Consider the following 25,014-nt stretch of genomic DNA (forward strand, 5'->3'; position numbering starts at 1 on the left):
CGGGACACGAGGGGCGGAGCTCTGTTCTCTTCTGCCGGTGTCACATGGTGGTGACGTCATCACAGGTCCTTCAGCTGTTTCCGTGTATGAGGTAGAGAGCGGCGCTGGTCGGGTGTACATGACTTCTGGTCACCGCTGTTGTTTACTGTTCTCTCTGTTATCAGTCAGGAGATTTCCCATGATGCAGTAGTAAGGTAAGGTTATAAAGGGTCATTTCTGTCCGTCTTTGGTGCGTTTGTATTTGGCACAGTGTTTGTAATTATTATTATTCTGAGTGCTGTAAATATGAAATACAGGAGGGTTTAACCCCTTGGTGACATCAGATCTATAGTATTATGTTGTACGTGCGCCATCACACTAGAAGGAGCGGAGCCTGCACCGTACAAGGCTTCTCACAGCCGCCTGCAACCGCCAAGATCGGAGACAGCTCCATCCCGGGTGTTTAACCCCTCAGATGCCGTGACATCAGTTAGAGATAATGGCTTCCTCTGTCCTCTGAAGAAGTTGTGCGATGATGACCGGTTACCATTGCAATACTTTGTAATACGTTTTGTTTTTTTTTTACAAAAAATGATTTAAGCAATAAAAATAAGTAACGTAATCGCCACATCCGTTAAAGTCCAAATGATTAAAATATCAAGTTATTTAACCCGCAGAAAAAAATAATTCACAATGTGAACGTCGCTGTTTTTGGTCACTGCGCATATTGAATAAAAAGTCATGTGCACCGCAAAATGTCACCAACAAAAGCTACAGCTCGCGTGACACAAAAACACACCCTCGCACAATCTCCGGAAAAATATAAAAAGTTCTGTCAATCCCAATACAGCGACGCAAAACCATTTTATTTTTTGAACAAATAGTTTTTTCCTTGTAGAAGATAAATATGTACATTTTGGTATCGCCGAAATCGTATTGATCCGGAGAATAAAGTAAACAAGTCATTTTTACCGTATGGAGAACGCTGCAAAAACGACGCCCATAACACAATAGGATTTTTTTCCTCTTTCCCAGTATATTAAAGGGGTTTTCTACGACTGGACAACTGATGACCTCCACCGGAGAGGTCCTCAGTGTATGATGGGTGCACGTCCCGGACTCCACAGCGATCAGCTGCTCCGGCTGCCTCCGGGCACCAGACGTCCATGCTGAAAGCAGATACCTCTGGTCACGGAATATCGGCCGTGCTGCAATACTGTTCAAGTGAATAGGAGCAGATCTGCCTTTCTGCAGAACGTCCGCTAGGCAGTGGTCGGAGAACTTTGCTTCCTGCTCCAATTACTGCATACTGTTCAAAACATCCGGCAGCCGGGACAGCTGATCGGTGCAGGGTCCTGTTGTTGGACTTCATATACTGGTAAACTATCCGGTGGATAGATCATCTCTTGTCCGTTCGTGGAAAACCCCTTTGAAAACCTTCATCACGTCCCACAAAAGACATGTTCTCATCCGGCTATGTCACCGGACAAATCAAAAAATTATGGGTTTTGGACGGAGGGAGGGAAAATAAAAGTTGGCTGCGTGTCCAAGGGGCTAAGTACATAAGAAGAGACAATAAACAATGTATGACAGACTGGTCCAGAAGGAGAGACCCTGCCCGCATAGACTGCACTCTACAAGAGAAGGAGAGAGACCCTGCCCGCGTAGACTGCACTCTACAAGAGAAGGAGAGAGACCCTGCCCGCGTAGACTACACTCTACAAGAGAAGGAGAGGTAGACTGCACTCTACAAGAGGAGAGAGACCCTGCCCGCGTAGACTACACTCTACAAGAGGAGAGACCCTGCCCGCGTAGACTCTAGAAGAGGAGTCAGTAGGTGAGGGTAGAAGCTGGTCATCTGGTGGAGTAGTGGCAGCCGGTTATTTCAGGGTGTTTCTGAAGAGGGGGTGCTCAGGTTACTAGTGAAGGTTTGGATGGTGGGAGAGATTTGATGTGTTGGGTTAAAGAGTTCCAGAGTATGAGTGATGCATGGGAGAAATCTTCTAGATGATGATGTGAGGAACAGAGGAGCGGAGATGACGTGTGGGGAATTATTGGGAGATTAGGGCAGAGCTGTATGGAGGGGACAGGATGTTGACAACCTTGCATGTCCTTTTTAATATTTTTAATTTAGTAGGTAATGGGTAGCCAGTGACCGCAGAGGGGGAATGAGGGGAGAGGTAGATTTACCCATGCAGCTGAGTTGAGAATGGGTAGAAGGGGTTCACTAATGTTAGATGAAAAGCCACATAGAAGGATGTATGGTCTACTGTGTTGCAGGTGGTGGACAGGTCTATAGGGAGGTCTAGAGGGAGGAGCACAGTAATGTAGAAGCAGAGGACAGGTCTAGAAGGAGGAGCACAGAGTAATGTAGAAGCAGAGGACAGGTCTAGAAGGAGGAGCACAGAGTAATGTAGAAGCAGAGGACAGGTCTAGAAGGAGGAGCACAGAGTAATGTAGAAGCAGAGGACAGGTCTAGAAGGAGGAGCACAGAGTAATGTAGAAGGCGAAGGACAGGTCTAGAAGGAGGAGCACAGAGTAATGTAGAAGGCGAAGGACAGGTCTAGAAGGAGGAGCACAGAGTAATGTAGAAGCACAGGACAGGTCTAGAAGGAGGACCCGGACATGCATGAACCATGGTTGGTGTCTGTCTTGCAGATGTGAACAAAGTGTTAGTTACAGGGTACAGTGAATTACAATTACTATCCGGTAAAACAATCTACAAGGAATAGGGGAATACTGTAATACATAAGAATTTTAGATGTCTCTGAAGATCCAGGATCTCTGAGGTAACTTCTAATATCTGTAAAATCTTATATTAGGGGTCTATTAATTCATAAAGGGCATCTGTCACATTGACCACTAGTCTGATCTGTTGGCAGAAGATTATATAGCAGGACGACCTGAGCAGATTGTGTCTCTCCATTCACTTCTATAGGAGTTACGGAAACTTCCAAACAAGGCCACCCAGAGGTGGAGCCGCATCTATCAGACATTTCTGGCATATCCTGGGGAGAAATGTCCGTGTTTGGAATACCCCTTTATTCCATGTGGTGACGGCTCTGAGAAGATGTTTCTCTCAATGATCAATAAGTGAGGTTCTGTATGTCACACATGATGTTGTCCCCTGTATGATTTCCATCTTCTCCTTTCTTCATAAAGACGTCTGCAGTACTAGATCCTCCAGATCCTCCAGTTTTCTCATCTTCTCCTCCACAACTTTCCTTCTTCTGAATGACCCACCAAGGATGGACAAGCACAGGAATGAGATGAGCAGAAGAATATTAAACTTCACCTTGGAGATCATCTACCTGCTGACCGGAGAGGTAAACTTTTCTATATTATAGAACAAGTCACACATAGGGAAGGGACATTACATAATAGGAAGAATCCAGTGTCCTGTATAACAGCGTCCAGACCTTCCAAGTGACGTCAAGAAGCTGAAGATCAGCCACCAATACGGTCAGTTATGTGTCATGTCACCAATGCAGCAATAGTAATGTTGTAGAGCAATGAGAATGACCAGGAACCAGGAGGATCGGGATGACATCTATATAGAAACATAGAAGATGACGGCAGGAGGAGAGCACATGGTCCATCTAGACCCCCCCAATATTATTTCCTTTTTAGTTTTGGCCTCGTTCTATTTCCTCAATGTCTTTTTGTAGGTGAGGTCTCCAGTATTACAGATGTGGGGTCACTAGAGCTCTATACAGCGGGGTCACAATCTCCCTCTTTCTACTGAGGGGGGAATACTGTGTTCAGTTCTCTAAGTGTCTCTCTCTCCATACACAGGAGTACACAATAGTGAAGAAGACATCGGGTGACTGTACGACTCCCATCATCCATGAGTCAGGAGGATGGAGCAGTAGTCCCATCACAGAGCCTCCCCCTCACTCCCGGATACATGAGAAGAACAATAAGAAGAAGATCTTAGAACTGATCTACAAGATGACTGAGCTGCTGACTGGAGAGGTGACACTGCTGGGAATGCTGGGAAATTCTACAGTAACAGCACTGGAGGTGTCTGGGTGATGACTGTATCATTGTGTGTGTCAGGTTCCTGTAAGGAGTCAGGATGTCACTGTCTATTTCTCCATGGAGGAGTGGGAGTATCTAGAAGGACACAAGGATCTGTACCAGGAGGTCATGACGGAGAACTACCGGCCACGCACATCAAAAGGTAACAAGAGACAGATTATATATATATATATATATATATATATATATATATATATATTATATAATCTGTGATTCCTGATCTCTGATCGCACGTTCCTTGCTTTGCTTCAGTGCTGCTCTAGGGGATGGTCAGATTTGTTGTAGAAGTTTCCATATATCTGAATGTTGTTGTTTCTGCAGCAGGTACACTACCGTTCAAAACTTTGGGGTCACCCAGACAATTTTGTGTTTTCCATGAAAACTCACACTTCTATTTATCAAATGAGTTGCAAAATGACTAGAAAATATAGTCAAGACATTGACAAGGTTAGAAATAATGATTTTTATTTGAAATAATAATTTTCTCCTTCAAACTTTGCTTTGGTCTTGGAATCCTCCATTTGCAGCAATTACAGCATTGCAGACCTTTGGCATTCTAGCTGTTAATTTGCTGAGGTAATCGGGAGAAATGTCACCCCATGCTTCCAGAAGCCCCTCCCACAAGTTGGATTGGCTTGATGGGCACTTCTTGCGTACCATACGGTCAAGCTGCTCCCACAACAGCTCTATGGGGTTGAGATCTGGTGACTGCGCTGGCCACTCCATTACAGATAGAATACCAGCTGCCGGCTTCTTCCCTAAATAGTTCTTACATAATTTGGAGGTGTACTTTGGGTCATTGTCCTGTTGTAGGATGAAATTGGCTCCAATCAAGCGCTGTCCACAGGGTATGGCATGGCGTTGCAAAATGGAGTGATAGCCTTCCTTATTCAAAATCCCTTTTACCTTGTACAAATCTCCCACTTTACCAGCACCAAAGCAACCCCAGACCATCACATTACCTCCACCATGCTTGACAGATGGCGTCAGGCACTCTTCCAGCATCTTTTCAGTTGTTCTGCGTCTCACAAATGTTCTTCTGTGTGATCCAAACACCTCAAACTTCGATTAGTCTGTCCATAACACTTTTTTCCAATCTTCCTCTGTCCAATGTCTGTGTGCTTTTGCCCATATTAATGTTTTCCTTTTATTAGCCAGTCTCAGATATGGCTTTTTCTTTGCCACTCTGACCTGAAGGCCAGCATCCCGGAGTCGCTTCTTCACTGTAGACGTTGACACTGGCGTTTTGCGGGTACTATTTAATGAAGCTGCATGTTGAGGACCTGTGAGGCGTCTATTTCTCAAACTAGAGACTCTAATGTACTTGTCTTGTTGCTCAGTTGTGCAGCGGGGCCTCCCACTTCTCTTTCTACTCTGGTTAGAGCCTGTGTGTGCTGTCCTCTGAAGGGAGTAGTACACACCGATGTAGGAAATCTTCAGTTTCTTGGCAATTTCTCGCATGGAATAGCCTTAATTTCTAAGAACAAGAATAGACTGTCGCGTTTCACATGAAAGCTCTCTTTTTCTAGCCATTTTGAGAGTTTCATCGAACCCACAAATGTAATGCTCCAGATTCTCAACTAGCTCAAAGGAAGGTCAGTTTTATAGTTCCTCTAAACAGCAAAACTGTTTACAGCGGTGCTAACATAATTGCACAAGGGTTTTCAAGTGTTTTCTAATCATCCATTAGCCTTCTAACACAGTTAGCAAACACAATGTACCATTAGAACACTGGAGTGATGGTTGCTGGAAATGGGCCTCTATACACCTATGTAGATATTGCATTAAAAACCAGACGTTTGCAGCTAGAATAGTCATTTAGCACATTAACAATGTATAGAGTGTATTTCTGATTAATTTAATGTTATCTTCATTGAAAAAAACTGTGCTTTTCTTTCAAAAATAAGGAAATTTCTAAGTGACCCTAAACTTTTGAATGGTAGTGTACATAACTTTTTATTAACCACATTCAGATGAGTGGTACAGTGACTTCTGTGTGTGAACAGTCTCTTATATAACCAGTGACTGATCTGCGCTGCTCTTATAATCTCTCCTACATGCGTAGTGTAAAGTTCTACCGTGTATGAACAGCGGACATGACAATCGTGTGGAAAGATGTTCTGCAGGTTCAGTGTGAGATCTACTAATACTGGAGTCTACCCTTCTGCACATAGATAAGACGTTCTGCTAGTAGACACTTAAATAGTTTTGTACTTACAAGAGTAATAATAATCACGGTCCATATGTCCTATAAGTATATATTACTGTCAAACGGGGGTCTCCGGCTCGGTACCCCATTCTATTAGTCGTCGTCCCCTGCATTCCATTGGACATAACTTTTATTTTACATAATTGTTGTGGTGTGAGATCTTGTTTTCTGTAGGTTTTTTTTTTTTTTTAGGAACCATTTTCAAGGAATATAAGTGTAGTATTTAATTAATTTTTGGAGCAAAATGCATTAAATTGTCAAACGTTTTTGCCAGATTTTTGTTTTTTATACCAACTGATGGTTATGTTTTTTATGGAGGGGGATATTTTAGATTTGGGGATAATACGAGGTATGGAAGATCTCAGTTATGACGAAAGATCAGCAGAACTAAATGTATTTCCCCTAGAGAAGAGAAGGGGGAGGGGACAGCCTTATATAAATATGTAAATGTAATTATTATTTTCATGGACCCAGCAGAGAACATGGGATCACTGCCTACGATTAAAGGAAGTGCAATTACATCACCAAGTCCTAATGCCGCACATCACTGGCCGAACCGTAAAGTTATGGAGCCTGCTCCCGCAGGATTTGGTAATGGTAAAGTGTGGAGAGATATAAGTAAGGGTTAAATATCTTCCTAGTAAGACACAATATACAGGGTCACTGGTAGTAATGTAGATCTGTCCTATTGGCAGACAGGGGCAGGGAGGTATATTTCTCTTTATGGATTATTGGGTCTCTGCCGTGTAAAGATGTGGTCATCAGGGTTGTCATGGACAGGTTAAACTTTACTGTTCCTGTGCAGGGAGAAGCTGCTGATGATTACAAGCCGTTCTCCCTGCAGTAACACCACTGTCCGAGCTGTGCTCAGGATAAACCGTATCGTACTTTTTCTACTGCATGAGCATGGCTCCGCATAAGCAGTGAGAGAGTTAAAGAGCTACTTTCATTGTATTATATTGTTGGCGTTCGTGTGATTGGGAGTTGTGTAATATTACGTACATATTATCTTTGACCGCCCGCAGTGTAGTCCAGCAATATAATCTGACGTTGCGGCTTTCACCTGCTGGACCCATGGCGCACGGCTACTGTCTGGACCAGTTTCCTTTTTGAGAAGATTTCTCCAGTTAGAACAATCCATTTAGTGTGGATCTGTCAGGTCTCTTATATTCCCCTATCAGAGGGCAGCATAGGATCGGGGGGTAGAAGCTGAGATCTGAGATTTAACGTTGTCTATGACTTCATTCAGTATTTTCATGTAAAGAACGGTTTAAATGCTGCCAGGACACCTAGAGAAAGCCTGTGAGTCCTGCTTCCCCCGCCCACACAGAATGATTGACAGCTTTTTCTTTGTGATCCTGATCATAATATCTGAGGGTGTGACGGACGTTCCTGATGGGGCTGATGCCTGAGCTTCAAACACACGTTCCTTGCTTTAGCTCCTGTCCGTGCAGAACATGTAAGGAGCAATGCTGGAAGGGGTTAATATTAGCCCTCTGTCGTATAATTTGTCGAAGACAAATTATTACAGTATGAGTTTCTAACCTTGTATAAGGAGACCCGACGCCCTTAAGGTTCTTTTCTGATTTGCCTTTGTTCCAGACGTGCAGCTTATTTTATACCATAATTAATAACCTAGAAATACACTGATATCCAACCACAGTGCAGGTTCACACCTTCTAAGAAACCTTGATCAACCAATAATAACTAAGGGAACCTGTCAGTAGGTTTGGAGCCACTAAACCACCAGCATATCATTATACAGCCGGGATCTAGTGTGCAATACCTTTCTACCTCATAGACGTTTAGGGAATAGTTAGTAAAGTAAATTACAACTTACCGAAAAGAGTCCGGGAACGACATTTGGCGCATGCGCATATGAAGCAGACATTCCCTAAATGTCCTTTTTTGAGGTAGGCGGGTTTAGAATGCTAAACTCCAGCTTCATGACAGCGTACTGGTGGTTTATAGGCTTCAAACCTACTAACAAGTTCCTTTTTAACGGCTATGTACACCTTTTTTTAACGGCATTTTTTTTTTTTTTCATTTTCTTCCTCAATGCAAATTAAGCCACTTTCTAAATATTCTTCATTCAAATTTCCTACCATTTGTCTGCTGTAGAGTTTGTGTAACTCCTGTAGACAGCTGGTCTCCTGAAAATTCTAACTCAAATCCGCACTACTCTAAATGGCTGACTCAACCCCTCTTGCCCACTTCCCTTCTTTCAGTGTTAGAGATAGCAGCAGAGGGGGGGGGGGGGGGGATGGGTTGTACAGACCAGATCAATGTGTGATCAGGGAGGACAGATCACACAAGCTGTTAGTATCATAGTGAAGATAGGGAGGAGAGCACACATGCTGTCAAGATGCTTTCGCTATACGCGGACCTGCTATGTTCAAGCTCCCCCTGCTTCTATCTCTAACACTGAGAAAAGGGAGGGGGAAGTGAGGTAGAGTCAGCCATCAGGAGCAGTGGCATGACGGATTTGAGTTACAGGAGACCAGCTGTCTACAGGAGTTACACAGACCTTACAGCAGCCAAGTGGTAGGACATTTTTAATGAAGACTATTTAGTAAGTTGCTTAATTTTACATTTAGGAACCAAACAAACAATATAAAAATAATTCAGTTTGAGGGTGTACATAGCCTTTAACCCCTTCCCGACCACCCCACGTAGATTAACGGGCTGCAGCACTGGTCCTTGTGCCTGCAGCCCGTTAATCTACGTGTGCTCCTAACATCACACAGGCACTCACTTATGCCCGGCATCTCCCAGTATGGGCTGCTACTAGCAGCCTTAGTACTGGGGGAAAACATTGGGTCGGACCACAGCGGTGATCCGAACCGATTAACCCCTTCAATGCAGCAGTCAATAGCGACCGCCGCATTTAAGTTGTTATAGCAACATCGGCACACCGCTACGCGATTGCGGGGGGCCGATTGTTGCGGGGGGCGATTGCTATGGAAACCGGGTCTGCCATCTATGGAAGGCAATTAGGTCCTGCCAGAGGCAGGACCTAATATGCCTCCTGTCAGTGTGAAACTGACAGGTATAATACCATGCAATACATAAGTATTGCAGGGTATTATAACAACGATCCAACAATTGGATCTTCAAGTCCCTAGTGGGACTAAAAAAAAAAAAAAAAAAAAAAGTTCAAAAAAGTTACTAAAAATGTACAAAAGTAAAATGTCAAAATAATAAAAAAATTGTACCAATAAAAACTACAGTTCTGCAAAAAAACAAGCCCTCACACGGCTTTCCTGATAGAAAAATAAGAATTTTGTGGCTCTTCGACTATGGCGACAAAAAAAGAAATCATTTTTTTAAAATCGTGATTTTATCGTGCAAACACCGTCAAACATAAAAAACCTATATACATATGGTATCGCCATAAATCACATCGACCCACAGAATAAATTAAATAGGTCATTAATAGCACACGGTGAACGCCGTAAAAAAAAAGAATTAAAAAGCAATAGAAGTTTTGACGGCCTAATTACACTAAATTCAGCAAAAAACCTATGGGATCAAAATGCTCACTATACCCCTAGACAAATTCATTTTAGGGCTGTAGTTTCCAAAATGGGGTCACTTCTGGGGGGTGTCCACTGTTTTGGTTCCTCCAGGGTGTTGCAAATGCGACATGACACCCGAAAACCAATTGAGTAAACTTGAGCTCCAAAAGCCAAATAGCGCTCCTTCGCTTCTGAGCCCTGCTGTGCGTCCAAACAGCCGTTTATTACCACATATGGGGTTTTGCCATAATCCGGAGATATTGCTTTACAAACCTTGGGGTGCTTTTTCTTCTTTATTCTTTGTAAAAATTGATAATTTCTAGGTTTTATTTAAAAAAAAATTTAGATTTTCATTTTTACGGACTAATTCCACTAAATTCAGCAATAAACCTGTGTGGTTAAAATGCTCACTATACCCCTTGATGAATTCCTTGATGGGTGTAGTTTGCCAAATGGTGTCTTTTTGGGTATGTTGCCACTGTTTTGGCACTACAATACCTCTTCAAACCTGACATGGTGCTTAAAATATATTCTAATAAAAAGGAGGCCCCAAAATCCTCTAGGTGCGCCTTTGCTTCTGAGGCCACATGTGGGATATTTCTAAAAACTGCAGTATCTGGGCAATAAATATTGAGTTGGGTTTCTCTGGTAAAACCTTTCGTGTTACAGAAAGAATGGATTTAAATGGATTTTCCGACATAAAAAAGAAATTTGTAAATTTCCCCTCTACTTTGCTTTAATTCCTGTAAAAAAATTAAGGGTTAAGAAACTTTCTAAATTCTGTGTTGAATACTTTGAGGGGTGCCGTTTTTAAAATTAGGTTCCTTATGGGGGTTTCTAATATACAAGGCCCTCAAAGCCACTTCAGAACTGAACTGCTTCCTATAAAAATAGGTTTTGGAAATGTTCTTGAAAATTTGAGAAATTGCTGATAAAGTTCTAAGCCTTGTAACGTCCTAGAAAAATAAAAATAAAAGGATGTTCAAAAAACGATGCCAACATAAAGTAGACATATGGGAAATGTTCATTCGTAACTATAGTGTGTGGTATAACTATCTGTCGTACAAGCAGATACATTTAAATTTAGAAAAATGCACATTTTTGCAAATTTTCTCTAAAGTTTGGTGATTTTCACAAATAAATACTGAATTTATTGATCAAGTTTTTCCACTAACATACAGTACAATATGTCACGAGAAAACAGTCTCAGAATTGCTTGGATAGGTAATCGGTTATGGGTCCCCGCACCGATCCGGCACTCCGGCTGCCTCCGGACGATGTTGCCGTAAGCAACATGGCTCCGGTCAAAGAATAGGAACATAGCTGCAGTTTTGCCGAACGGCCGCCATCCAGTGGTCGGAGCCACATTCGGTGCCAGGAGACAGCCAGAGTTGTGGATCGGTGCGGGCTCCAGATGTCTGACACGCACCGATCATATACTGATGGCCTATCTGGTGGATAGGTCATCAGTTTTCAGAAAGTGGACAACCCCTTTAAGTAGTACAAAATTAAATGACGTCCGCTCATGATTAAAAGCCAGTAAATCATATAATCGTTTGTTTTATTTTCAACGGCTGAAACTAAAGATAACAAGAAGTTGTGGCCCCCTTATCATCAGTGCGTTCGAGCCAAATACAGATGTTATCCAACAAAAGTTCAGCCCAAAATGAGATGTGGTGAGAAAGCAAAATATTCTAATCCAAAAATCCATTAACAATTCTGAAGTTAATTTAATTATTCAAAATTCAGGCAAAATGGATCAAGTGGCCATTCCATAGTGAAGTTCTCCTACATTTCCCTCCTCTCATGATTCTATCACTCTTAATAAAAAAAGGTTTAGTAAACAACAAGGAGAAATTCTTCTCATCTACTAACCTTATTGTATTATCTGCAGTATACATTGCCACCATATTATTCATAGTTGATACACATCTGTTACTGGCCCATAGGATTATTTTAATATCTTTGTATATAAGAAATCTTATGGCCATACCTTGATCCCTTACCTGAGGTGCCTCACTGAACCATCTGTTTGGCCTTCGTCGGGCTGATATACGTCAGTATACAGCAAAAAAAACTGTATAGAATATCGTAGTACACTACAGTATTCCATTCTGCAGAGTCCGGTAAAAAACATATACCCTAAACATAAGGTTTTTTTCTTTTACAATGGGGGGCCTATAGGTGGCAGATGGCACTATATGGCATCCGTCACAGGACTCAGTTAAGCGGATAAGGTGAGAAGCTCCAGTGATGTAACTGAACAGTTATCACTGGAGCTTCCCTGGGCAAACTCAATCCTTTCAATATTGTGTATCTCCACCTTAGAGGATCGTAAGACGGATAGGCTTGACCTGATCTTGCTCCTTTAATAACCTTCTCTAGAACAGAGACATTAGGGCCTGCAGTGTGTACGTAGGCTGTGGCCCCCTTCTCCTTGCCACAGCTGTGCTCGTGCCGCAGACAAGAACACTCCCCACTTCTGGCCCGCACCTCATAGCTGGGCACAATACATACTCCCCGAATGAAGCGGCTGCAAGAGGGGAACAAACTACAATACATACAGCATGACAGGCATTGTTTCTATGAACTATACATAGTATATGGGGGAACAAGGAGAAGTATGGAAGAGGTAAAGGCAAGGTGGGGTGATCACTTTGTACCTCTGTTACACTGATTGCCTCTTCCTCATGGTAGTAGTAAAAAGTACCCCTCCTTGTTTCCCTATAATGTGTATTGTTCAGTGAAGCACTGCCTGCGAGGGGAAAGGGTCTGTATAGGCAACGTATCCCACCGTCTATTTAGTGGGATACATTGCAGCCTTCCGTGGAAGGTATACGTCGGGAGTCCTGACATGTATGGAAGGCTCAAAACGTGGTCTGCACAGAGCCCAAGATATACACCCATCAGCCATAACATTAAAACCAGCTTCCTAATATTGTGTATGTCCCTTTCGTGCCACCAAAACAGCTGTGATACAAGACCACTGAAAGTTCCTGTGGTATCTGCCACAAGATGTTAGCAGCAGATCCTTTAAGTCCTGTAAATTGTGAGGTGCGGCCTCATTTGATCGGACTTGTTTTTCCAGCGCATTCTACAGATCATCGATCGGATTAAGATCTAGGGAATTTGTAGTTTGTCAGCACTTTAAGCACTGAACGCTTTGAAGTTGGAACTTGGAGTAGTTGTTTTCCTTTATACAGGTACTTTGTGTAACTAATAAGCGATGAGGGTCTTCACTGTGGGTTCCCTCTCTTGAAATTTAGAATTCCCTAATAAGCAGGTTAATAAATGTCCTCTGCGCCCGACCTCTTTCAACTGTATTTGCAAATGTCAGGACACGCCCTTTTACTTTGATTAAATAAACATAGATTTGAAGGTGGTGACAAAAGTGTGTGATATATAGACCGATATACAGTAGTCATGTATTTAGTCACTGTGTGTTTCCTACAGATGGATCCAGTAGGAGAAATCCACCAGAGAGATGTCTCATTCCTCTGTATTCCCAGGACTGTTCAGAGGAAAATCACATTGTCCCAGAGAATCATCAGGTATATGGCTTTAAACTCTCATCAAAATATGACTATAAAGCTGAGGGGGGGGCAGACGGAGATTGTGCCGCGGGCACAATTAGGAAAGATGGTAGGGGGGCGACATGGGCATAGTAAACAAAAATCCTGAATTTGCCGGGACAGTCCCAGCAAATTACCGCACGGACGTATCCCGGCAACTGCCCTATTCAAATGTATCTGCGTCCTCAGCAGAAAAAGAATGGCGACAGCACACTGCGACACTAATGCCACCTAAACCACTAAATATAAATAAATATGCACTAAAGCTAAATCTACTTATAATAGGGAGGTTCTTAGTGTATCCCGGCAACTGCCCTATTCAAATGTATCTGCGTCCTCAGATACAATTGAATATTATGGCAGATCAAGAAACTATCACTGCTCTGCCATTCACTCTTGGAGTGGAATCCCCGGCCAGAGAGTTGCCGATGCTCTGGCCGGGTATTCTGCTCTTAAAGGGAGCCCCTGACACCCCTGTCCATATATGGACAGTGACGTCGGGCTCCTCCAGGAGAGGAATCCCCGGGCAGAGCGGGGATTCCACTCCTAGAGGGAGCCCCAATGGCACTATCTACAGGGAGGGGGGTGTAGCACTATCTACAGGGTTGTGTGTGTGTGTGTGGCACTATCTACAAGGGGGGCTGTGTGGCTTTATCTACATGTGGGTGTGTGTGGCACTATCTACAGAGGGCTGTGTTTGGCACTATCCCTTGGGGGGAGTGTGTTATTACCTACAAGGGGGTGTGGCGTTCTATACAAGGGATGTGTGGCACTATCTACAGGAGGGGTGTTTGGCGGTTTCTCCTATGGGGGAGTTTGGCAGTTTCTCCTATGGGGGAGTTTGGCAGTATAGACAGCGGTAGCTGTGTGGCAGTATCTATAAGGGTGGTGGTGGCACTATCTGCAAGGGGGTTGTAGTACTATCTACTAGGGATAGTTTGGAAGGGCAGTATCAACAAGGGGGGCTATGTGGTACTGTCTACAAGGGGGGCTGTGTGGCACTATCTACAGTGGGGGTTTGTGGCGCTATCTAGAAGGTGGCTTTATTTGGAGCGCGATCTACAAGGGGGGCTGTGTGGCAAGATCTACGAGGGCGGGTGTGGACTATACAAGGGGGGTGACACTATCTACATGGGTAGGTGGGTGACACTACAGGGTGGGTTTCGTGACACTACAAGTGTTCGTGAGAGACACTATCTACAAGGGGGGCTGTGTGGCACTATCTACAAAAGGAGGCTGTTCATTATGTCACCATATAGTCTCATTACCCTCAGTTATACAATCTGTTTTAGTCTGGCACTGACCTCTTTATTTATTTTCTTTTAATTTATTGTTATGGTAACTCCCTTATAGAACTATATTGCTTGTAAAATGCACAAATGATTTTATGCTGAAGTTAAATAAAAAAATAAAAACAAAAGTGAAAAAAAATTACATCATATTGATTGGTAGGTGAAAGCAAACCTGGCGAGGGGGAAAGAGATGTCGGAAGAGGAGTTGGAGGGGGGGGGGGGCAAACTAAATCTTTGCCCTTGGTGCTGGATTACCTAGCTACGTCTCTGCTTTAAAGTAATTGAACCCAAGTTCATTTTGCATTTTTTTCTTGTCTGTTTAGGGTGAAAATCTTATTGATATTAAGCTCGAGGCTAAAGATGAAGCAGAAGAGGAGACGGATATAATGGCTGATCAGCAGTGTAAGGAGGGGGAGACTTTAATTTGTTGTAAAGACACACCTGTATTGAGGGTCAGCTAGATACTACGCCCATCATCTCATCATCACATGTAAACAATCTATTCCTTCTATGTGTGTTTCCTACAGTCGGATCCAGTAGGAGAAATACACCAGAGAGATGTCCCAGTCCTCTGTATTCCTGGGACTGTGCAGAGGAAAATCACAATATCCCAGAGAATCACCAGGTAGATGGCGCTAAACTCTCATCAAAATATGACTATAAAGCTGAGGGGGGGGGGTGGGCGGGCAGGCGAGAAATGTGCCCCGGGCACAGATAGGAAAGAAGGTAGGGGGGCAACACCGGCATTGTTGTCAACAATCCTGAATTTGCCGGGACAGTCCCAGCAAATTACTGCCCGGACGCATCCCGGCAACTGCCATATTCAACTGTATCTGCGACCTCAGGACGCAGATACAATTTAAAATTTTTGGCAGGGCAGGAAACTATCCCTGCTCTGTCATTCACTTCTCCTGGAGTGGAGTCCCCGGCCAGAGAGTTGCTGATGCTCTGACAGGATATTCCGCTACTAAAGGGGGCCCCTGACGTCACTGTCCATATATGGATAGTGACATCAGGGGCTGCTCCTGGAGTGGAATACCCAGCCAGAGCGTTGCAGACTCTCTGGCCAGAGACTCCACTCTTGGAGAAGCCCCTGACGTTACTATCCATATGTGGACAGTGACGTCTAGGGGCTCCTCCAGGAGAGGAATCCTTGGGCAGAGCGGGAATTCCACTCGGAAAAGGAGCCCCAATGGCACTATCTACGGGGAGGGGGGGTGTAGCACGATCTACAGGGGGAGCTCTGTGGCAGTATCTACAAGGGAGGCTGTGTGGCACTATCTACAGGGGGGCTATGTGGCACTAACTACAGGAGTCTGTGGCAGTATCTACAAGGGTGTACTATCTACTAGGGGGTGTGTGTGGCAGTCTCTACAAGGGGGGCTGTGGGGCACAATCTACAAGGAGGGGCTGTTTTTATAGCAGTATCTACAAGGGGGGCTGTGTGGCAGTATCTACAAAGAGGGAGGTGGCAGAATCTACAAGAGGGCAGTGGCAGTATCTACAAGGGGGGAGTTGTGGCAGTTTCTACAAGGGGGGCTGTTTGGCAGTATCTACAAGGGGCTGTGTGACACTATGTACAAAACGGTGTGTGTGACACAATCTACAAGGGGGCTGTGTGGCAGTATCTACAAGGGAGTGTGTGTGGCAGCATCTACAAGGGGGGTGTTGTCTGGCAGCATCTACAAGGGGGGGGGTGTGTGGCAGTTTCTACAAGGGGATGTATGTGGCCGTATCTACAAGGGGGGCGGTGTGACTATAAGGGGGTGTGTGTGGCAGTATATACAAGGGCGGTTGTGACTATAAGGGGGTGTGTGTGGCAGTATCTACAAGGGGGGGGTGTGACTATAAGGGGGGTGTGTGTGGCAGTATCTACAGGGGGCTGTGTAGCACTATCTACAGGGGGCTGTGTGGCAGTATCTACAAGGAGGGTGTGACACTATCTAAAAGAGGAGGCTGTTTCGATTATGTCACCATATAGTCTCACTAGCCTCAGTTATACAATCTGTTGTAGTCGGGCACTGACCTCTTTAATTTAATTTCTTTCAATTTATTGTTATGGAAACTCCCTTTATAGAACTATATTGCTTATAAAATATACAAATGGTATTATTATCAAGAAATATAGAAAAAGAAAAAGGTGAAAAAAAAATGATATCTCTTGATTAGTAGAGAAATTAAACATGGCGAGGGGGAAGGAGATGTCAGGAAAGAAGTTGGGGGGGTATGGGTGGGCACCAAACTAAATATTTGCCCTGGGTGCTGGAGATCCTAGCTACGCCTCTGCTAATTGAACCCAAGTTAATTTTACATTTTCTTTCTTGTCTGTTTAGGGCGAAAACCTGATTTATATTAAGGTTGAGGTTAAAGATGAAGCAGAAGAGGAGACGGATGTAATGGCTGATCAGCAGTGTAAGGAGCGGGAGACTTTCATTAGTTGTACAGACAAACCTGTTTTGAGAGTCACAAAGATATTACTCCCATCATCACATGTAAACAGTCTATTCCGCCACTGTGTTTTTCCTACAGATGGATCCAGTTGTAGAAATCCACCAGGGAGATGTCCCAGTCCTCTGTATTCCCAGGACTGTCCAGAGGAAAATCACAATGTCCCAGAGAATCATCAGGTAGATGAAGCTGAGTCCTATACCAGTTCTCTATAGGGGGGTGTGGAGCTTTTTGGTCCTGTGGTCATAGATTTTGGTAGTTTCTTATGTTGGTCTGTTAGATTCTTCGCAGTCTCTGCTGTATTGTACTGAATTGTTACATATGTGAAATCAGGGGGAAGATCTGACTAATATTGAAGCAGGGGATAAAGAAGAAGAGCGGGTGAGGGGAGATCAACCATGTAAGTGTGAAGTGGAGGAGGAAATTCCAGGAGGTGTTACCAGAGGTAAGTAATAATGGATTTAGAAAGTGAATTGGTAGGTTTGTTAACCCCTTCCCGCTCCTGGACGTACTATTAGGTCATGGTAACTATAGCGTTCGCGCTCCATGACCTAATAGTACGTCTCGGGAGTAACGGCCGTTTCGGCCGTCCTCCCGACACATACAGGAGCTGTGACAGCTGCTGTCTCGTACAGCAGCTGTCACAGCTCCTACAGCGGGCACCGATCGCTGTGTCCCCGCTGATTAACCCCTTAAAAGCCGCGTTCTATAGAGATCGCGGCTTTTTAGGGGTTAAGCTGCCATCGCCGGCCTGCTACACTATAGCGGCCAGCGATGGTGACTATGGCAACCGGACACCAAACAATGGCGTCCGGCTATGCCATCGACGGAAGTCTAGTGGGTCCTGACAACGTCAGGACCCATTATGCTTGCTGTCAGTGAGTAGCTGACAGCTCTAATACACTGCACTACGCATGTAGTGCAGTGTATTAGAATAGCGATCAGGGCCTCCTGCCCTCAAGTCCCCTAGTGGGACAAAGTAATACAGTAAAAAAAAAGTTACAAAAAGATGTGTAAAAATAAGAAAATAAAAGTTTTAAAAGTATTAAAAGTAAAAATCCCCCTTTTTCCCTTATCAGTCCTTTATTATTAATAAAAAAATATAAACAAACAAATAAACTATACATAATTGGTATCGCCGCGTCCGTAACGGCCTGAACTACAAAATGATTTCATTATTTATCCCGCACGGTGAACGCCGTAAAAGAAAATAATAATAAACCGTACCAGAATCACAATTGTTTGGTCACTTCACCTCCCAAAAAATTGAATAAAAAGAGATCAATAAGTCGCATGTACCGAAAAATGGTACTGAACGAAACTACAGTTCGTTACGCAAAAAATAAGTCCTCGCACGGCTTTATTGATTGAAAATAAAAAAGTTCTGGCTCTTAGAATAAGGTAACACAAAAAGTGAATGATTTTTTACCAAACGTATTTTATTGTGCAAACGCCATAAGACATAAAAAACCTATAAACATCTGGTATCGCCGTAATCGTATCGCCCCGCAGAATAAAGTGAATATGTCATTTATAGCGCACGGTGCACGCTGTAAAAAAAATAGAATACAAAAACAATATTAGAAGTGCTGTTTTTTAGTCACCACGTCACCTAAAAATCGAATAAAAATTGATCAAAAAGCCGCATTCACCCCAAGAAAACTACAATGCATTTCTCAAGGGGTCTAGCTTCCAAATTGGGGTCACTTTTGGGGGGTTCCCAATGTTTTGGCACCACAAGACCTCTTCAAACCGGACATGGTGCCTAATAAAATGGAGGCCTCAAAATCCACTAGGTGCTCCTTTGCTTCGGAGGCCGGTGCTTCAGTCCATTACCGCACTAGAGCCACATGTGGGATATTTCTCAAAACTGCAGAATCTGGGCAATAAGTATTAAGTTGCGTTTCTCTGATAAATCCAATTGTGTTGTAAAAAAAATGGAATAAAGAGGATTTTCTGGCCAAAAAAAAATTTAAACCTCACCTCTACTTTGCTCTAAATTTCTGTGAAACACCTAAAGGGTTCATAAACTTTCTATATGCTGTTGTGAATACTTTGAGGGGTCTAGTTTCTAAAATGGGGTGTTTGATAGGGGTTTCTAATATATGGGCCCCTCAAAGCAACTTCAGAACTGAACTGTAACCTAAAAAAATAAATAAATGAGGCAATACTTCGCTTCTTACATTATATTGATAATGAGCCGTGCCCACCCCGAGATGACCCCAGTTTTGACAGTTTGTATAAACGGAGACCCCTATTAGACAGTTTCAGTGCCCGGTTTTCCCAAGCATTCACCCCCAAGAAGTGTATTTCTATTGATGAGTCCTTGGTACATTTTAAAGGGAGGGTTCAATTCCGCGAGTACCTGCCGGGTAAGAGGGCAAGGTATGGCGTGAAGATGTCTAAGCTGTGCGAGAGTGCATCAGGGTATAGCTACAGGTTTAGGATATATGAAGGAAAGGCCACCCCCAAACCAGACTGCATCCTGGACTACAATAGGTACATGGGAGGGGTGGACTTGTCAGATCAAATCCTGAAGCCCTACAGCGCCATGCGGTGTGGTATAAGAAGCTGGCCGGGCACATCATACAGATGGCTTTGTACAATGCGTACGTGCTATGTCGATGTGCATGCCAGACGGGAACTTTCCTGGAATTTCAAGAGGTGATTATCAAGAACCTAATCTTTAGGGACCAAGAAGGGGGGGCACCCAGTACTTCTGGAAGCGGGGCCACACACATCGTACCAGGGCGGCAACACTTTCCAGGAGAAGTTCCCCAAACTGGCAAGAAGGGAAAAAGTCAAAAGAGGTGCAAAGTCTGCTATAAGAGGGCGATAAAGGATGACCCAATATATCAATGTGACACGTGTCCCAAAAAAACAGAGCTCTGTATGAAAGAGTGTTTTAAAATTTATCATACATCCCTTGGTTTATAATTTACCCCAATTTTACTTACCCTGATGTACTCCGCACAGCTTATCCCCCCTCGTCTTTCCCCTCTGAGCCCTGCTGTGTGCCCAGGCAGCTGATAACAGCCACATGTAGGGTATTGCCATACCCGGGAGAACCCACATTACAGTTTATGGGGTGTAGGTCTCCGGTCAAAATGCTCACTACACCTCTAGATGAATGCCTTAAGGGTGTAGTTTTTAAAACGGGGTCACTTCTTGGGGGTTTCAACTGTACTGGTACCTCAGGTGCTTCTGCATACATGACTTCGCACTAGAAAATCCCCAGTAGGCCAATTGGTGGTCCTTTCCTTCTGAGCCCTCCCATGGGCCCAAACGGCAGTTTATCGCCACAAATGGGGTATTGCGGCACTCAGAACAAATTGTGCAACAGAATGGGGTATTTTGTTTCTTGTGAAAATAAGAAATTTTCAGCCAAAACTACATATTATTTGAAAAAAATAATTTTATTTTCATTCCCAGCCCAATTCAAATAAGTTCTGTGAAAAAACTATGGGGTCAAAATGGTCACAACACCCATAAATGAATTCCTTGAGGGGTGTAGTTTCCAAAATGGGGTAATGTCTGGTGGGTTTCCATTGCTTTGATACCTCTGGGGCTCTGCAAATGCGACATGGCACCCGAAAACCAATCCAGCAAAATCTGGACTCCATAGAACAAATAGCGCTCCTTTGCTTCTGAGCCCTTCCATGGGCCCAAACAGCAGTTTATCACCACATATGGGGTATTGCCGCACTCAGGAGAAATTGGGCAACAAAATTGAGTATTTTATTTCTTGTGAAAATAAGAATTTTTGAGCTAAAATGACATATTATTGGAAAACATATATTTTTTTTTCATTCCCACCCCAATTCAAATAAGTTCTGTGAAGAAACTATGGGGTCTAAATGGTCACATTACCCATAAATGAATTCCTTGAGGGGTGTAATTTCCAAAATGGGGTCACTTCTGGTGGGTTTCCATTGCTTTGATACCTCTGGGGCTCTGCAAATGTGACATGGCACCCGAAAACCAAACCAGCAAAATCTGCACTCCAAAGAACACACAGCGCTCCTTCCCTTCTGAGGCCTCCCATGAGCCCAAACGGCAGTTTATCACCACAAATTTGGTATTGCTGCACTCAGGAGAAATTGGGCAACAAAATGGAGTATTTTGTTCCCTGTGAAAATAAGAAATTTTGATAAAAAATTACATCTTATTGGAAAAAATGTCATTTTTTTTTAATGTCACAGCCCAATTGAAATAGGTGCTGTGAAAAAACTGTGCGGTCAAAATGCTAACAACAAGCATAAATGAATTCCTTGAGGGGTGTAGTTTCCAAAATTGGGTCACTTCTGGCGGGTTTCCATTGCTTTGATACCTCTGGGGCTCTGCAAATGCGACATGGCACCCGAAAACCAATCCAGCAAAATCTGTACTCCAACAAACACATAGCGCTCCTTTCCTTCTGAGCCCTCCCATGAGCCCAAACGGCAGTTTATCACCACAAATGGGGTATTGCCACACTAAGGACAAATTGGGCAACAAAATGGGGTATTTTGTTCCCTGTGAAAACAAGAAATTTTAATCACAAATGACATTTTATTGGAAAAAATTACATTTTTTTCATTTCACAGCCCAATTCAAATACGTGCTGTGAAAAAACTGTGCAGTCAAAATGGTAACAACAACCATAAATGAATTCCTTGAGGGGTGCAGTTTCCAAAATGGGGTCACTATTGGGGGATTCCTACTGTTTTGACACCTCAACACCTTCAAACCTGGCATGCTGCCTAAAATATATTCTAATAAAAAAGAGGCCTCAAAATGCACTAGGTGCTTCTTTGCTTCTAGGGCTTGTGTTTTATTCCACGAGCGCAGTAGAGCCACATGTGGGACATTTCTAAAAACTGCAGAATCTGGACAATACAGATTTAGTAGTGTTTCTCTGGTAAAACCTTCTGTGTTACAGAAAAAAAAATGAATAAAATTGAAATTCAGCAAGAAAAATGAAATTTGCAAATTTCACCTCCATTTTGCTTTAATTCCTGTGAAATGCCTGAAGGGTTAAAACACTTTCTAAATGCTGTTTTGAATACTTTGAGGGGTCTAGTTTTTAAAATGGGGTGTTTTATCAGGGTTTCTAATACATAGGCCCCTCAAATCCACTTCAGAACTGAACTGGTACCTTAAAAAAAAAAAGGCTTTTGAAATTTTCTTAAAAATATGAAAAATTGCTGTTTATGTTCTAAGCCTTGTAACGTCCAAGAAAAATAAAAGAATGTTCAAAAAACGATGCCAATCCAAAGTAGACAAATGGGAAATGTGAACTAGTAACTATTTTGGGTGGTATAACAGTCTGTTTTACAAGCAGATGCATTTAAATTCTGAAAAATGCTATTTTTTCTAAATTTTCTCTAAATTTTGCAATTTTTCACCAATAAACACTGAATATATCGACCAAATTTTACCACGAACATGAAGCCCAATGTGTCACGAGAAAACAGTCTCAGAATCGCTTGGGTAGGTTTAAGCATTCCGACGTTATTACCACATAAAGTGAAATATGTCAGATTTGAAAAATGGGCTCTGAGCATTAAGGCCAAAACTAGGCTGCGTCCTTAAGGGGTTAAGGTGAGGTTCCTTCTTAGTTCTACATTACAGTAACACTTCAGACAATGTTTTACACATTGTACAGGACTGAGGGAGATGTGACTGCAAATAGGTGTTCTATAAGTCCGGTCATGCACTAGGCTTGGTGTCAGATTTTTTGGGGCACCAGCTACGAATAACAGCTGCACTTAGGCTGGGACTGGACATAGACTTTTTTTTTTGCAGTGAGCGATAAATCGCTGCCCCTGGGAATTAATTGTATAACTTGAAAATCTCTTAAATACTCCTGACAAGCTCTGAAATCCCAGCATGTAGCAATAAAAAACAATTGTTAACCACTTAAAGAGGCTCTGTCACCACATTATATCTTGTACATGATGTGATCGGCGCTGTAATGTAGATTACAGCAGTGTTTTTTATTTAGAAAAATAATCATTTTTGACGGAGTTATGACCTATATTAACTTTATGCTAATGAGTTTCTCAATGGACAACTGGGCGTGTTTTACTTTTTGGCTAAGTGGGCGTTGTACAGAGGAGTGTATGACGCTGACCAGTCAGTGACAAATCAGCGTCATACACTTCTCTCCATTCTTTTATACAGCACATAGCGATATAGCTATATCACTATGTGCAGCCACATACACTAACATTACTGCAGTGTCCTGACAATGAATATACATCACCTCCAGCCAGGACGTGATGTGTATTCATTCTCCTTACCACTTCTCTGTGATTTACAGCATAGTAGGCGTAGTCTCGCGAGATTACGCTGTAAACTGTCATTTACAGCGAGATCTCGCTGTGCTGTAAATCTCACAGAGATGCTACAGAAGTGGTCAGGATTCTGAATACACATCACGTCCTGGCTGGAGGTAATGCATATTCATTGTCAGGGCACTGCAGTAATGTTAGTGTTTGTGTATGAGGGTGCACATAGCGATATAGCTATATCGCTATCTACAGAGTAAATGAATGGAGAGAAGTGTATGACGCTGATTAGTCACTGATTGGTCAGCGTCATACACTCCTCTGTACAACGCCCACTTGGTCAAAAAGTAAAACACGCCCAGTTGTCCATTGAGAAACTCATTAGCATAAAGCTAATATAGATGATAACTCCGTCAAAAAACCATCGTTTTTCTATATAAAAAAAAACACTGCTGTAATCTACATTACAGTGCCGATCACATCATGTACAATATAGGCCACTTATAATGTGACACAGCCTCTTTAAGCATTACGTTAAATACGGAAACTGTTTCACACACAGCACAGTGTTTTGTGCTGTTTTTCTTGTCCAAAAACGCTGCGGCCGGATGTTACATGGCAGTCTATAGTGAAATATAAAATGCTTCACTGGTTTGTGGCATTTTTCTGGCCTTTTTGTGCGATTTTTGGTTCCTGGTGTATTTTTCAAAATGCTTTGTTGAACTTTCTATTTTTTTGCTTTTTTCTTTAATTTTTTTGGAGCGGGGGCGTCTTACTCTTTAAGACTTAAAAAAAACACCAGAAAAAAACCACATGTAAATAAGCCTAAAGTTAATGACGTTCTGCCCCCAAAGAAAAACTACAGAAAAGAAAAACTGTGTGAAGGAGGCATAAGGGAGAATTCACACTGAATTTTTGCAGAAATTTCTGTGACATTTGAGCCAGAAAGCCATGCACAGAAATAACCGTATACACATATATGGAACGGAGTGCATGTAAGTCATTGTGCAGGAAAGGGTTGAGCATTATTCTGGGAAAGTCAATAGAAGTAAAAAACACATACATTTTTGTGATTGCTTTTGCACTTTGTAATTTATTTGGTTAAACCATTACGAATCCCCTAATATTAACCGCTGAGAAGAAATATCCTCATTATAGTTCTATATTTAATATGAGGCGGGGACAAGAATTGAGGAACTATTAGAAAACACACAAGGTCCCCATGACAACTCTGCACACAAGTCACAAGGAAACATGTTATCTTCAGGATATTTCTGGATTACAACCTTAGGCAGTAATATCAAGCACTCAGAACTCTGCTATAATCTACTGTACACTAAGTAGATCTTTTGGATCATGTCCGTCTTCTTTAAGGGTCTTTATGAAGCTTTTATAGCCGTCATAAAGGTGTTGTTGTTTTTTTTCTGGTTTTTATTTTTTTTATAAATTTCGGGGTAATCCATTCGTCCAGATCAATGATTATTAGGAAGCATGTATTTCACATTTAATTAATCTACATACAAAGACATTTCAGTGATGATAACCTGCACTCCGAGGCCACGTCATTAGGTCCACTTCTTTTTTTTTTTTTTTAAATCAGTTCAAGTTTACTCAACAAATAACAACCGCATTACAGGTGATGATCGAAGTGCCAGGAGTTCCGCTGATGCCCATCCAGACTGA

At 42.7% G+C, this 25,014-nt stretch overlaps 1 protein-coding gene across 1 annotated transcript; it reads left to right on the top strand.

Moving 5' to 3' along the window:
* Positions 1 to 68: 68 nt before the first annotated feature.
* On the top strand, positions 69 to 25,014 carry LOC142667535 (uncharacterized). Its single transcript, XM_075847077.1, has 11 exons — positions 69 to 194; positions 3,142 to 3,305; positions 3,775 to 3,954; positions 4,039 to 4,162; positions 13,201 to 13,298; positions 14,935 to 15,013; positions 15,139 to 15,236; positions 16,945 to 17,023; positions 17,141 to 17,238; positions 17,393 to 17,504; positions 24,932 to 25,014. Exons 2-11 carry the CDS (start codon positions 3,228 to 3,230, stop codon positions 25,012 to 25,014), a joined length of 1,029 nt encoding a protein of 342 aa, XP_075703192.1. The 5' UTR covers positions 69 to 194; positions 3,142 to 3,227.

This window comes from Rhinoderma darwinii (assembly GCF_050947455.1).
Source record: "Rhinoderma darwinii isolate aRhiDar2 chromosome 1 unlocalized genomic scaffold, aRhiDar2.hap1 SUPER_1_unloc_1, whole genome shotgun sequence".
NCBI lineage: Eukaryota > Metazoa > Chordata > Amphibia > Anura > Rhinodermatidae > Rhinoderma > Rhinoderma darwinii.

Bases quoted from the DNA above. Each gene is read 5' to 3' on its own strand.
- LOC142667535 (XM_075847077.1), top strand. From the start codon at position 3,228: ATGGACAAGCACAGGAATGAGATGAGCAGAAGAATATTAAACTTCACC. The intron at 3,955-4,038 runs GTGACACTGCTG...TGTGTGTGTCAG, and splicing joins CTGAGCTGCTGACTGGAGAG to GTTCCTGTAAGGAGTCAGGA. The intron at 4,163-13,200 runs GTAACAAGAGAC...TGTTTCCTACAG, and splicing joins CCGGCCACGCACATCAAAAG to ATGGATCCAGTAGGAGAAAT.